Genomic DNA, 14,001 nt, shown 5'->3' with positions numbered 1-14,001 from the left:
TCTGAGCATTCTCAAGCCGAAACTCTAACATAGGGGCTCCCAATCCACCATCCACCATCCACCATCCATCCACCCGTCTCGATCCCACCGGCTTCCAAACTTCCCCCCTCCCCAGCTCCACCTCGGCGTCCAAGCCAGCGCTAAAATTGCCCCCCGGGATAACTATCATGGCGTCCACATCCACCCCGATGCAGTTATTTCCTGTTTCTTGTGGCTTGCTGAATGTCCACGTCCATCCGCCGCCAGTGCCCCAAAGATAACTGTGCTTTCTACGCTGTGGAAAGCGAATGGAAGCCCGTGCCTTTAACTTGCAGCCAAAAATTTCCCGTCCAACTATCACAGCCAGTCCGACTCTGCAACCTACCTAACCTAGCGCAACCTAACAACCAGCCCGTAGGACAATCATCCGTTTTTTTAGAATTAGCCCAGTCCAGGCCTAAACTCCGCGTCCCCCTGAGCTGCACAGCAGTGTATCCCCCAATCGCGCATGGCTAATTCCTTCTCGGCACCGAGGATCTACATTATATGCTGGGCAAGTGGTCGTTGTGTTTCTTCGATGATCGCGTGCAATTTTAGCCTCCATCAAAGTCTCGTCTTCTCTAGGGGCTTGTCGCGAATTGTCTCAGAGTCATCCATAGATTACTCAAGTGGGTAAATAGATCCCAACCTAACTACCTAGGAATAGCGGCAGCGTATCCGCACAAACCCGCACACAGTTAGGATGCTGAGTGGCGTGGATAAACCCCGATATGAGCCAAATCGGGCTACGCTTGAATATTGTTTCGTGGCTTATCCCATCGAGATCCCCTCTTCCATCAGCAATTAGTCTACGTCACACACGTCATATATTGAACATCAAGGTTCTCACAGGCCAATCAAACCCTCAAGGACGCCCAGCGTCAAAATGATAGTTGCTCAACGGAAAACGCCTAATGAACGGCAGACGCAGATGCAGATGCAGATACAAGAGCCGAGGTGCCAACATTTTTATTACCAGATCATCCTCTTCAATGACACTCAACTACATTTCTACATGGACGAGCAGTCAGTTGTTTCCATTCATCAAGTCCCTTCACCTAGGTACGCCCTAGGGAGCTAAGTCAATGGACATTTATTTTATCTAACCTATAGAACAAACCATTATTGGGGGGAAATACTCGGAACATGTCATATGAAAATGCCATTTCCTGTCCGGTTCTATCACTTGCATTGCCGATGTTAATCTTTAGGATTGGAGTGTGTTCTTGTGTGTGCAAATAACAATACTCATACATATAAGCAAATCTACAAGGACCCGAGTAAGACTGCTATCAACGTCACCCCAGCTCCGGATTCACCCAGTCTCAGTGCAATCGCACATTCCCATCACATCTTCCGTCCTAAAAGCGCGTGCTCAATGTGCTTGTAAAGCTATTCATTTCTCCATCCATGACAGGCCGGGATAACCTACCCGCCTGCAACGCCTCCCCGTGATGCCCAACACTTATCGCCCTGTTTCCTCAAGTCTAAACAAAGCCTAGCAACAGAGGCTTCCGCAAAATATGCTTTCCGTCCCATACAGGACTCATGTCTCAACCTTCAGTGCACCCCCAGCATTCCAAGTCATCATCTACTCCTATAGTAACCAGTCCAGTTCAGCTACTGCGCCTTCTCGGTCGACTTCTTCTCGACCTCCTCAGCTGGTTTCTGAGCACCCGTAGCATTTTCCGTACTATCCTTTTCCTCAATAGGGTCAGGTTCTTCTTCCACCACAGCTTTGTCCAGAGATGTTGGTACAAACTCCCCTTCGGACACGCCACCGGCAGGGGCGCTACCATCTGTAGCCTTTTTTGTGACGTCGTTGACAATCTTGTCTGCCTCACGGCCACTATCCCCGTCATCCTTGCCCTGGACATGATCCAGTCGGACAATCATACACGACAAATTGTCCGTGCTGAACCGGTTGAGCGCATGGTCCACAAGCATCTTCGAAGCTGCAATAGGGTCCTCGGTGTTTCGGACCAGATCCACTGCCTCTTGATCGGTACAAACATCCCACAACTATCTCACGTCAGCGGGTCTGGCATGTCAATAATTCAGTTTTGTTCCACTTACGCCATCACACGCGATGATAATAAACTCATCACTGTCGGCCTGGATCACCGTCTCGGTCGTATAAGGGTGGCCAGTTACAAGCTTCTTCATATAGGCATCACCAAGCGCTCTGGTGACAGCCAGGACACCATTGACGCGGTTGTTTAGGATCAGCCCACCCGCATTGGCGATCCGCTTGCCCTCAACCTCGTCGCTTCCCTTGTGGTCATACGACAGTCGCAGAGCCTTTCCAGCTCGGCACAGGATGATGCGGGCATCACCCACGTTGGCAGTGTAAAGAAGACGCTGGCGGTTGACGGCTCCCTTGACCTTCGTACTGCTGCCCTCGACGGGGTTTTTGACTTCGTTCGCAGAAGGCGTCGCATCCTTCGACTTATCCTTGTCTGACTGAGACGGATCATCTGACTTGGTGGGCTTGAGAGTAGCCGACGCAGCAGCATTAAGATTTGACCGATCATTAGAAACCCGGTCTTCCCAACGTAACACGGCCACGGCAGCCGTGCAACCGCTGTTTTTCAAGGGCAGTTTCTCCAGCTGGGAGTCGGCGGTCGTAAAAGCCAGGTCCAGAACCTCAGGAATCTGAGCGTTGGGGTTCTTGCGTATGAGCTCCTCCAGGATGATATGTAGCTTCTTTCCGCACCAGTCTGCGGCAAAGGTGCCGGCGTGTCCGTCAAAGATGGCAAAGTAGCCATTGTCTGATTCGACAATGTCCTGGACTGCCGACTCAGAATCATCTCCCTCGGACGTGTCCTTGCCGGAAGCATCGGCCAAGGTCGGGGTCTGGATGAAGTTGTATAAAAAGGCGTGGGTGTCCTCCATAGTCCGACGGCATTTCTTGTTTCTATCTTCCCAAACGCCGACATGGAATGTGGACTTTGGGCCCGCTACCGACTCTCCGGCCGAGTTGTTATGCTGGCCCTGCGGAACTGCGAGGGCGGGGTCCTGCTTGCCCAATCTCTGTAGGGGCGACTGCGTAGTCATCTCGACAGCTGGCGCACGGCTACCCTGAGAGAAGCTCAGCGAGTTCTTGGCCGAGGCAAGCAGGCTGCTAGCCTTGCTGCTAACGCTGCTACTCCTGCGCTTCTTATCCGTGGAACCGCCGGTATCCTGGCGAGTTGGCGGGCTACCATTTCCACTGCGCTTCTCCACGCTCCCTGCCTTATCCACCGTCTTGTCTGCCGTCTTGATGGGAGTGGCTGCGCTGGGGCCCGGGCTGGTTTCGGGGGAGGATTTGTCGGATTTTGAATCGGTCTCAGATTTGTTGCCGGCTGAGTTGGAGTTGCTGCCAAACATTCTATTCAGCAGACTTCCCCCAGTCGAGGAGAGACTGCGACGCTTGTTGGTCGCCAGCTTTGTGGATGGAACGAGGAGTCTGGAGGGGTTGGTGAGGTAGCGGAAGGGTAGGGTGAAGGCCTAGGGTAGAATTACAGCGTAACAGATGTCGTCGTCTTCGTTATTGTCGCTCTCGTAATGAGGATGGGTCTCGAGGTCAGCAACAGGCGAGTGTTGCGACAGGAAGACGGGGCTGTATCTCGCTGCGAGGGGTTCTGCAGTAGCGGGGTGGTGATCTCGGACCAGGACAAGAGTTGGGCAACTGGGGAGGGGTATGTCGGTGTCGGTTCAAATTGATCTAGACAGGTCAGAAGATAGGTCTCGGTATGTAGGTTGAGAGGTTGGGGCTGGAGCAAGTAGGCTGGCGGGGGAAGGCTGATGTGGTGCTTGAAGGGCGCGGAGAAAGGCTGGGAGGGGCACCCAGACGTTGCAGCCAAGCGCGCAGCAGCCGCCGCCAGCTGTCAGCGCGCCAAACGTCAGTCAGGCTGAGAGGGCAGAGCTCGACGGCCGGTCCACGATTCAATAGCAGAGAGGGTAATTTGAGGGAACAGAGCGGATGATGAAAGGGACCAAGACAAAGAGCGTGGAACCGTGAGGCAGGACGGTACAGAGCAGAGCAGAGCACGGAAGTGCAGGTAGCGTGACGTAGGTAGGCGCCAGCGGGGAGGGGGACAGGACCAGCCAGGATGATGGCTAAGGTAGGTTGGGACACAACGATACACAGAAAGGGTGCGATAGAGATCTGAATGCAGTGACGAGCAGAGGGGAACAGGGAGGACTGCAGATAGCGAGCAACGTCGTCCAATGTAGAGCGAGGCCGTACGTACCAGAACCAGATGCAATGGAATCGGAGGATGATGATGTCGTCGAAGCAGCGTCAAGGCGAGCAGATGCACGAAGCAGAGGACAGGTGAACCTAGGTGGGACGAAAGACGGGCTAGAACTGCCCTTGCCTTTGGGGGGAGGGTAGCTAAGACACGGGAGGGCCGGAGGATGTTGTAAGTCGCAGGTAGGTCGGAGTCGGAGGTAAGGCGGCGGTGGACGACGTAGTTGACGGGAGTGGCATGGGGTAATAGGTTCGGATTTAGGTTGGTTAGTGGGCGAGTCCACGAGTCGAAGGCAGGCGGGTGATGCATGGATGCCCGCGCGGGGCTTGGGTTGGGCTGTCAGTGGCCTTGTTAGCAGCCTCACTGAACACTGCGCTGGTGGGTGCGCTGGTGGGTGCCCCTCATGTGCCCTCATTCCACTGACCTTCACTGGCTCTGTTCCGTCGCTGCTCGGCCTGCACCAAAGGCCGAGCTGCCAGCCAGTAGACCTGCAGCGACAAGTGTGCTAACTAGCGCGCACCCGCTGCCCTGGAGCTCCGACGTCAGTGGTTGACCTGTGCTCCGTCCAGCGCGGTTCCAGCACGGAACGAGCATGCCGCGGGCGCCTCGCGCGGGGGGGCTTCCAACTCCGCCGTCTCGACTCGGCGGCGCCCCACTGTAAACCCGGAGATGGCATCCGTCTCATCTCATCTCGTCCACCTGGCCTGGTTCCCGAAATAAACGTCCAAATGATGGCACCCTTTTGGGGTAAATAGCAACACTACTAGCATGACCGTCTCCGGCGCTTCCGGCGAGATGGGGTTGCTTCGTATCAGGCAGCTGCAACTGTTCTTCATCGCTGCCTTGAGGATAATAAGCGCCGTGCCCTACTCTACTCTCTCCAACTGACCCAACTCTCTGAGCTTTCCCAGATCGAGCCTGTGCCGAAGACGAATACCTCGTAAGTCGTGGCAAGTTGATGACCATATACGTAGGCCCATCTTAATTCCAATCCACATCAAAGTCGTTCTCTCAGTGGCACCATCCACGAAGGCAGAACGACTATTTGACGAACCATCCCCTGTCATGGCAGTCTTGGACATCAAGTTTCCCCAGTAACGGCCGTCCCTCGCTAGAATACGAGACTAGTTATATGAGGTTCAACTGCTAAGCATTGTATTCAGGCACTTCCATATCAGGCCCTGACGTAGACCCCTTCCATCCCCACGGACCATACAGTCCCGCGGGGATGCCATGCTACAGCATCATCCGTGCCCTTAGCTCGTAAGCAAGGATTGTACTAAGACACATGATGGATGACAACGAGGGCGACATAGCTTCATAATTGGTACGTGAGGATTTAGCTCGCTTTGCCTTCTAAAGTTCTCTTTAAGAACCAAGGTGACAAACCCCAATGTTTCTAAGCACATGAGCACGGTACTAACGCCGCACAAGTCTTGCGAAAAGGAGATGTCTTAAGTTTCCTCCTTCTATAAGCAAAGAGCCTTTCCACCCAGAAATAAAAATACCGAACTGTGTTAATGGACAAACGCGTTTCTCAGGGCACCCGTGCGCCCAGGCAAGAAATGCAAAAACTCATGTGCTCCCTCGACATATCTCACAAGCATCGGCCGTCGGTTCCTAGATGACACTGGTCGAGGGTGTTTCGAGTTTCCAACTCCATTCTCAGTGACACCAGATTCCCGCCAACGTAGCCTATTATCTCAAGACGACTCAACCGCCGCCGTCATATCCCATCATCTACTTCCTCAAACTGTCAAGTCTTGCCTGGAGGTCCTCATCGAGGGAGTCGCCGCCACCACCACCACCGCCGCCACCAACTGCCTGGGCAATTCTGCCCTCGGCCACGGCAGGGTTTCCTATCGTTGTGGGAGTTTCGCCGAGCTGTAGCCATGCAATTAGCCTCGATCCATTCGTTGCAGAAAGATTGGAGAATTCGTACCGCCTGGTTAAAGTCAATACCAATTTCTTCCAGTACTTGCTCCACCACTTCGTCACCCTCCTCTTCCACGCCCACGTCCATGGCGTCGTCCATTGCGTCGTCCATTATCTCTTGTCGCTGCTCCATGATGTCGTTCTCTCGTTCGAATTCCATGGCGATCTTCTGGAGTGCTGGAAGGTTCATCGACTTGTTCATGCTTCCCAATGCCATTGTTGCGCCCTTCATCGCTTGCATCATCTGCTCGTTTGTCCGGTGTGTCTGGAGCGCCTCACATCAGCATCTTGTGCCGCCTAGTAGCTATCATGTCGCTGAGCCTGGCCATACCTGGAGTCGCAGGGAAATCTGCTGGAGCTGGCTGCGCATGCCGTAGAACTTCTCGACGTATCGCCTGGTGCGAACAAGATCCTTGGCCTGGATTTTGCAGGCGCCCATCTGCCCATTCTTTGCGCTGGTCTTGATCTGTTGGACCAGCGTCTTCTCCTGCTTCTCCAACTTAACGCGCGTCTGGTCGAGCTCGCGGATAGCCTTATCGAGCATGCGCTGGTTCTTGCGCAGACGCTCCGCGGGCGTGATGCGCTTGCCGAATGCCCATTCCAGGATCTGTGTAGCCACGAGGCGGATTAGCCCTCAGATGTACCGGGGTGGCGGCGACGTCATTGCCCTTACGTTCATGGTTTGCGGGGGAGGATGGCGTCGCGAGGAGGCGATTCGGGTTTTGGATAGGAGAAAGGGTCGACCTAGTCGTCGGATCAGAGGGTTCGGTTCACGGAGGCGAGGCGAGGGCGTCTTGGAAGGTTGGGAGATCGGCCGAAGCAAGGCAGCAAGGAAAGACAAAGCGTTGGTTGTGGTTGTGGTGAGAGAAGCGAAGCCTGGACCACTCCGCCATGTTGGCCATGTACCATGTCGTACTACGTAACCGCTCTCAGCCAGCGTCTTCCCAGCAACTGGGCGCTCACTGGGCTTCACTGGGTTTAGTTGGACCTTCACTGGGCTTAGCGCTATGGACGCCTGGCTTGCACAACCGTTTCTAGGTTGCGCGCCTCTCGTCACATGCCCGTCTGATAAGATAAGGCACGCTCTTCCGAGTCTCTCCCGGCGCGTCCACCAATCAGCACGACCCCGCCTTCTTGAGGTCCGGCAATTTACCGCCAAAAATCATGCAACATGGGTCGGTCTACAAGTTCCGAGTCCACGCCGCCTTGCCGACTCCAACTTCAACTCGCACTCCTACGACCTTATCACCTCGACCACGTTCCTCCTCCTCGCTCATCGGCGACCGAAACATGCGTCACGCCGCCGCCCGATCTGAATCATGAGCCAGGACTATTTCAACGGCAAGGGGAAGGGCCCTCTGCACCAGGACGCCGACTCCGACACCGACTCCGATGCCGACAATGGCGTTCCCAACGACCCGGCGACTTCGCCACCACCTTCCTCTCGACCCAACTACATGACCGTGGGAAACGGTTCGGCCTCTACACATGCTGCACGCCTCCAGAGTTTGCTCGACGACTCCGGCTACGGCGGTAGCATCGCCGGAGACTCCAGGGCCGCCACCTTGGGCAGCTATGCCATGGACCTGCAGCACGACCTGAAGCACGACCGGCCCCAGTCGGGCGCAATCCACCAAATGTGGTACAACTCCCAACGAGCTAGCCTCGGTCGCTCCATCAACAAGGTCCTCGACCTGCTCCATAGCCTTCAGGATATGAACACGTCGTGGCCTGCCCACTATCCCACCGTTCAGCGAACCAGGAGTGCCTCTCCCGACCCTCCTTCGTCACGACCCGGCATCGCTCAGGCACACTCCACCGCTGGCGGTGCCTCATCCTCTACCGGTCGCAATCCCATGCTCCGGCGGTCTTTGACTTCTGTCGAGCCCGCTGCCGAATCGAGCCGAGCTGCCGAAACTCGATCGACCCCCGAACCACGATTGGTCTCCCCGCAAATCGCCCAAGAATTCTCTATTTTGAAGTTGGATCTGAAGCTAGGATCGCTGCACCAGACCGAGCTTGTGCATTCATTAGAGAAAAACTCCATCGCAGCGTTGCTCGATGGCAAGATCAGCTCCAGCATCAAGCATCTCCTCTCCCTTCGCGATCGCATCGAAGACACTGCAAGCAAGGTCCTAATCACTGGCGACCTCAACGCCGGCAAGTCGACCTTCTGCAATGCTCTCCTCCGACGAAAGGTCCTTCCCGAGGACCAGCAACCCTGCACGGCCATCTTCTGCGAAGTCCTTGACGCGAGAGAAAACTCAGGTATCGAGGAGGTCCACGCGGTACACAAGGATGTCGCCTATGACCGAAATGACGAATCGACCTATGACGTATTTTCCTTGGAGAAATTGGAAGATGTTGTAATCGACAACGAGACTTATACCCAGTGCAAGATTTATGTGAAGGATTCCAGAACTATCGACGAGTCCTTGCTGAACAATGGAGTGGTGGACATCGCGCTGATCGACGCCCCCGGCCTCAACTCGGACACGACCAAGACAACGGCCATCTTTGCCCGACAGGAAGAGATTGACGTAGTGGTGTTCGTGGTTTCTGCCGCCAACCACTTCACCCAGTCTGCCAAGGAGTTTATTTGGGCCGCTGCCGCGGAGAAGGCCTACATCTTCATCGTCGTCAATGGTTATGACAACATCAGAGACAAGAACCGGTGCCACAAGATGATCATGGACCAAGTTTCTGGACTAAGTCCCCGAACTGCCAAGGAGTCTTCAGAGCTCGTCCACTTCGTTTCCAGTAACGCCATTCCCCTCGGACCATCTCCTCCTGGAGGACCCAGTGGTGGCAGTGGAAGCTCAAGTGGGGGTGGGGGTGGTGACCCCGGCGATGGAGACGACAAGGGTAAGGGCAAGGATCTCGACAAGATCCGAGACTTTGAGGCCCTTGAGCAGTCGTTGCGCAGATTCGTCCTTGAAAAGCGAGCACGATCGAAGCTTGCCCCGGCGCGGACCTATCTCCTCAACATCCTCAATGACGTCCACTCGCTAGCAACAGTTAATCAGGAGGTGGCCCAGTCCGAGCTGCAACGAGTGACGCGGGAACTCAAGGAGCTTGAGCCTCAGCTGGAGTCAGGCAAAAAGGCATGTTCCGAGGTTAGTGACCAAGTCGACAGGAACATTGAGGACACCTGCAAGGACGTTTACGACCACACCCGCTCGACACTCAACTCTGCAATCCTCCACGCAGGCAACACCCACTATGATGTTCCGTACCCTGGCCTCTTGAGCGCCTTCCAGTATGCCGAGGATCTCAAGGAGGCCATGCTCTCACACATTGCCGACTCGGTATCCATCTGTGAGGAGCACGCCCGTAACAAGACGGTCCAGGGCGTGAACGTCATTAAGCAACTAGGTATTTTGCACATCGGCGATGAATTCCAGAACCTGCAATTCCGCCCGAACGTCATGTTCCAGCGCAAGCGCGACGCCCTTGCCCGCCAGGTACACATCCCAACTCAGCTTGCGGACTTTGTCGACTGGACCACGCTTCTGCAGCATCAGGAGAAATACGCCGGCACCGGTATGGCCCTGACTGTGGCTGGTGCTGTGGTCCCCCGGATGATTGGCATGAGCACTTGGATGGACCAGGCCGTCGCCGCCTCACGTGTTCTGAGCAACGACAACCTTCGCCAGCTCATCCTCCCTGGAATACTTGTGGCTGGTGAGTTTAACTCTTCCCCCTTATTCCCTCTACTCGCATCGTACTGACTCTCACTTCAGCCGTCGCCGCCTCAGCATACATCCTTCAGCAAATTCCCAACTCGCTCCCTCATACCCTTGCCAACAAAATATCCACTCAGCTTGCCGACCTCGACTACGTGCACTCCAACTCGGCTCGCATCTCGTCCTCCGTCCGCAAGGTCCTGCGCCTCCCGGCCTCAAATCTCCGCGTCAGCCTCGAGCAGAGCCTTAAGGACCTTGACCAAAAGCGCGACGACACTATCAAGGTCAAGGGTGAGAGCGAGCGCGCATCCAGCTACTTCTCTTCCCTCGTGCGCAAGACCGAGGAACAGCGCGGCACAGTCGAGCATGTCGACTTGGATGCCCCGCCCCCAGGCATGCATTAACGAGGAATTGGACAAGATGGCATGAGCAACTATCCACACGGTTCACGAAGAGAAGGCAAAACGTGGCGTTTAGGGCATGAAGGGCTTGTAAAAGTTCCAATCTTTTATTTTCGGGTTCCGATTAATGAACAAAAAATTCAACACTCTCCCGTCTTTATCGGGCATTGCTTCTCTCCCCACAGTTGCAGGCGCATCGTAACAGAAGCGTCTTTACCTTTGTTGTTCAGGGGGTTTACAACAATTTTTTTAGTTAGAAAAGAACCAATACCACTTTATCAGTTCTTCAAATGAAAGCGACCTTCTTTTCAAATTGCTCTATTAGAGTGTCCCATGAATAGCCATATTTGATCTATAATGAATGCTCATGTAATGGGGTGCGAGGGCTTTATTCCCACATGATGCTTCGCAATCGCTCTTTTTCCTTCTCGCCGCCGAATATGCCATCGATACCCTGGCGTGCAAGGCTACATATGGCCTTTCGATCGAGACCGAAATGCTCGGCAACGAGGCGGTACTCATTGGAAAGGGGGCTTCCAAAGACGCCCACGTCATCGGTCTAATGGTAACATCAGCATAATCGAGTCTCTAGCCTCACTCCAGTACTCACCCCGAGTGAAATCTTGGGCCCTTGCACGTCTTTCCACACTCCAAAGTGATGGCCCTCAAAGCCACCGCGAACCATGCCCGCCTGTACGTTGCAGCTCAGGCACAGTTCCAAGCACAGTCCCCGTCTCGCGATCTCTTTCTTGGTTGCCTCATCCTCCCAGATGACATGTCCCAGACGGCCGGGCTGCCAGTCTAGCAGCACGTCCAACTCTTCTTTCGAGCCGCTCGCCTCCGCCTCGGCAAAGTGCACGGTAATATCCAGGCCCTGCTTCTTCGCCTCTAGAAACACAGGTGTGAACGCGGCAACCTCTCCTCTAGGCTTCGCCGTCGGGTCGCCACACAGGTCAAGCCCGACGACGCCTTGGTGACGGTGCGCCAGGGCGAGAGCAAGGGTCGCGGCCGCGATGGTGGGGGTGTGGCGACGGTCGACGGAGAGGATAAGGCGGATGTGAAGCTGGGGATGCTCGGCCTCGAATGCGGCGATGGTGGACAGGAGGACGGATACGTAGGCTTCTGCTGTGAGAACCGGTGTTCCGCGAGGTGTGGTGCGTAGTTCGAGGTAGCAGACACCGTCGTTGAGGAAGTCGGTCAGGACGGAAATTGTGGTGTAGCGAATAGATTCTTCGTCGGTGAGGAGGCCGTATATGTAGGAGCTGAAGAGTGGGAAGAAGCTACGGGTTGTCAGGGCTGATAGGTAGACAAGGGGGAGAGGTTCTCAACGAGTATCATGAGATGCCAGCTTAGTACCAGGGCTCGATCGCAGCCCCGTGGTTACTAGTCAGTGGAGACGAAGTCCTAAGCCAACATTCATGACCTCAATGGATATGAAGCAATAGACGGCAAGGAGGGGGCTCACGTCTCCAAGTTGTAGTCATGCTTGCCCTCCGGCATGACGATCAGCGGATCTTCGAGGTCTGTCTCTCCGCTGTTCTTCTTCCGCAGCCATACCTCATGTAGCGCCTTTCGTGAGATGCTGCCCGTCAAGTGGGCATGAAGCTAGAGTTCTCGTCAGAGAGATATCGTTATCAATGCAGTCGGGTAGTGTGCAGCTTGGTTGGTGATCTCGGTTTCTAGCGGCGGGGTAGAGAATCGCCGCCACACGGACTTACCTCAATCTTCGGCAAAGCTACGTAGTCCATGTTCTCTAAGTTTGGTGCAAGGTAGCTATGGACCTGATACGGACGATTGTAGTTGATCGGATTAAGTTGTGTCCCAGTAAAAGGAGTGTCGCTTTGTGGAGGACGAGTCATTAAGAATTATGCTACCCTAAACCGAATGTGTAACGAGCCGCGATAGGGTCAACTTGGAATGTATTGAGGTTGGTTTTGTTATGGAGGCTCCTTCCGCCTGATAAACTGCCTGTCTTCGTTATTCTCTTCGACTATTTTACTTTCTTTTTTTCTTTCTTTTTCGCTGACGTGTTCATCACATGGAATGCCTTTCAAGTTACAAGTACAACTAGACTAGGAGTTGACCATATGGACTCGGATTTAATTACAACCAACCACACAGGGCAATTGGCTTATCTCACATCCTCAAAGTAACTCGGAATCAGCAGACAACAATTTAAATCCAATGTTCACGAATTGAGGATGGTTGGTCGTTATCCGAGGCCCAATAAGCCCTGCGCTGGCGAGTAGACAGGGCCACCACATTGGCTGAACAATGCTGCCCAACACAAGAAAATACCAACCCCAACGTTCACGAGTTTATCAAAGAACGCACAGTTAATAGGTAATGAGATCACATTGTATGGCGTCAGAAAATAGAAAGTCTTAGTGTGACAAAATACATGTGAAGCCACCTTCCCCAGAGATGAGATCGCAGCCATTACTTGTCTGTCCCCGTCCTAAACTTTACATCATATAGGTATGCATGCATCCGCATTTCGCCCCTCCCAGTCCAGCCCAGTGCATTCATCAAAGGGGCCATTGGCTATATGCGCCATTTCCGAATATTGTACAAAAATGGGCTCACTACTCGGCCCAACAATTACCACGTCCACTTGGGGCGGGGTCATAACAGCCTCCAGTGTGGGAGGCAATTTTTATATGCTGTTTCCATCTTACAACGAAGGTCGGGCCTGGTTGTCGCCAAGTGCGGCGCCAACCTTCTCGGCAGTGTTGCCCTCAGCACCGGCAGTCAGGAGCTCACCACCCGTCTGTCGCATGTTGTACTCCTGCTCCATAGCAGTGAGCTGCTGGTCCTCGGCGAATGAGAGGGCGAATGGGACACCGAAGAAGAGGGCCGAGGTGGTGATGACCCAGGCACCCTTGCCGCTGAAGGAAACGATGTTCCAGGCGGTGCTGGTGACGGCGTTGACACGGCTAGAGATCCAGGACCGGGTGGTGGGGGGGACGATATCGCGGAGAGCATATAATCGCTCGGCGAGGGTCTCATCTGAGGGGTCGTACTCGGACTCGTTAGAGATCTCGGATTCTGGGGAGAGTCAGTCTGGAGCGTCGGAAGCAATATTGAATAGCAGTCGGACGAACCAGTATCGGTGTAGTCGTCGTCATCGACCTCAGGACCAGCCTGGGTGGACTGGAAGTGCTCGTCCTCGACCTCGGTAAGGATAACCATGATGGCGGTTTAGAGGTGGGCGGGGCGAAATATGGTAATTATTGGTCGTAGAAACGGTCGTTAGAGAGTTGACGAACAAGAGCGATTTCTGTCTTCAAGGTCGGGAGGAATGGAGCTCGAAGGGCGACTTTTCGTCTTGGAGATGGCCGAGGGAGGTGGGGGCCGGCGAGTTCGGCTTAAGGCGGGCGAGTGAAGCAGTAAATGTGTCGAATAGGAGTCGCGATGCAAGGATATGGGAGCGGGCGAAGAATGCCGATGAAGAGGGCGATTCTCGAGGTTAAGTGGTTAAGCTGTCGTCGGCGTCACGATGCTATCGAGTCAAATTTTTTGGCACCCGCGGGAGCTGCACCGGCTGGGGAACCCGTGGGTTTAGCCGAAGAACACACTATCGTCACGTGCGCCCGATTAGTGGTACTGGTAGTTCATTGGGGTCAACACTTGCTCCACTATTCACTTCATAGAGATAGTGACGAGACATTGCAACATGGGCTGTGAATGGCAATGGATTGTGAGAACGAAGTGGGAAGTTGGAAA

The 14,001-nt window shown here is 54.4% G+C and overlaps 6 protein-coding genes across 6 annotated transcripts; 1 reads left to right on the top strand and 5 right to left on the bottom strand.

The window, feature by feature from the left end:
• Positions 1-1,638: 1,638 nt before the first annotated feature.
• Positions 1,639-3,387, bottom strand: BGZ61DRAFT_537620 (protein phosphatase 2C; the record flags this gene model as incomplete). Its single annotated transcript, XM_046254559.1, has 2 exons — positions 1,639-2,040; positions 2,095-3,387. 2 exons carry the CDS (start codon positions 3,385-3,387, stop codon positions 1,639-1,641), a joined length of 1,695 nt encoding a protein of 564 aa, XP_046098775.1.
• A 257-nt stretch (positions 3,388-3,644) lies between these two features.
• BGZ61DRAFT_114519 (uncharacterized protein) lies at positions 3,645-4,713 on the bottom strand. The gene is made up of 2 exons (XM_046236978.1): positions 4,678-4,713; positions 3,645-4,589 (listed from the first exon to the last, which is right to left on the bottom strand). Exon 2 carries the CDS (start codon positions 4,560-4,562, stop codon positions 3,903-3,905), a length of 660 nt encoding a protein of 219 aa, XP_046098774.1. The 5' UTR covers positions 4,563-4,589; positions 4,678-4,713; the 3' UTR covers positions 3,645-3,902.
• Positions 4,714-5,993: 1,280 nt separating this feature from the next.
• On the bottom strand, positions 5,994-6,867 carry BGZ61DRAFT_537619 (Snf7-domain-containing protein; the record flags this gene model as incomplete). The annotated part of the gene is made up of 4 exons (XM_046254558.1): positions 5,994-6,137; positions 6,196-6,453; positions 6,520-6,795; positions 6,862-6,867. The coding sequence occupies 4 exons, from the start codon at positions 6,865-6,867 to the stop codon at positions 5,994-5,996; spliced, it is 684 nt and encodes a 227-aa protein (XP_046098773.1).
• Positions 6,868-7,507: 640 nt separating this feature from the next.
• BGZ61DRAFT_483336 (uncharacterized protein) lies at positions 7,508-10,278 on the top strand (the record flags this gene model as incomplete). The annotated part of the gene is made up of 2 exons (XM_046249478.1): positions 7,508-9,872; positions 9,932-10,278. 2 exons carry the CDS (start codon positions 7,508-7,510, stop codon positions 10,276-10,278), a joined length of 2,712 nt encoding a protein of 903 aa, XP_046098772.1.
• Positions 10,279-10,586: 308 nt separating this feature from the next.
• Positions 10,587-12,106, bottom strand: BGZ61DRAFT_460464 (uncharacterized protein). The gene is made up of 4 exons (XM_046247029.1): positions 11,994-12,106; positions 11,741-11,880; positions 10,886-11,555; positions 10,587-10,834 (listed from the first exon to the last, which is right to left on the bottom strand). Exons 1-4 carry the CDS (start codon positions 12,021-12,023, stop codon positions 10,664-10,666), a joined length of 1,011 nt encoding a protein of 336 aa, XP_046098771.1. The 5' UTR covers positions 12,024-12,106; the 3' UTR covers positions 10,587-10,663.
• Positions 12,107-12,611: 505 nt separating this feature from the next.
• On the bottom strand, positions 12,612-13,783 carry BGZ61DRAFT_460462 (mitochondrial import receptor subunit tom-22). Its single transcript, XM_046247028.1, has 2 exons — positions 13,380-13,783; positions 12,612-13,323 (listed from the first exon to the last, which is right to left on the bottom strand). Exons 1-2 carry the CDS (start codon positions 13,465-13,467, stop codon positions 12,950-12,952), a joined length of 462 nt encoding a protein of 153 aa, XP_046098770.1. The 5' UTR covers positions 13,468-13,783; the 3' UTR covers positions 12,612-12,949.
• Positions 13,784-14,001: the final 218 nt, after the last annotated feature.

This window comes from Ilyonectria robusta (genome assembly GCF_021365365.1).
Source record: "Ilyonectria robusta strain PMI_751 chromosome Unknown BGZ61scaffold_24, whole genome shotgun sequence".
Taxonomy (NCBI): Eukaryota; Fungi; Ascomycota; class Sordariomycetes; order Hypocreales; family Nectriaceae; genus Ilyonectria; species Ilyonectria robusta.
Note: the sequence above shows the minus strand (reverse complement) of the source record. Positions and strands in the feature narration are given on the sequence as shown.

Coding starts and splice junctions, on each gene's coding strand:
- BGZ61DRAFT_460464 (XM_046247029.1), bottom strand. CDS start 12,023: ATGGACTACGTAGCTTTGCCGAAGATTGAG. Junction 11,881..11,993: donor TAGCTTTGCCGAAGATTGAG/GTAAGTCCGTGT, acceptor CGAGAACTCTAG/CTTCATGCCCACTTGACGGG. Junction 11,556..11,740: donor CATGACTACAACTTGGAGAC/GTGAGCCCCCTC, acceptor GACAACCCGTAG/CTTCTTCCCACTCTTCAGCT.
- BGZ61DRAFT_460462 (XM_046247028.1), bottom strand. CDS start 13,467: ATGGTTATCCTTACCGAGGTCGAGGACGAGCACTTCCAGTCCACCCAG. Junction 13,324..13,379: donor CGACGACTACACCGATACTG/GTTCGTCCGACT, acceptor GACTCTCCCCAG/AATCCGAGATCTCTAACGAG.
- BGZ61DRAFT_114519 (XM_046236978.1), bottom strand. CDS start 4,562: ATGCATCACCCGCCTGCCTTCGACTCGTGGACTCGCCCACTAACCAAC.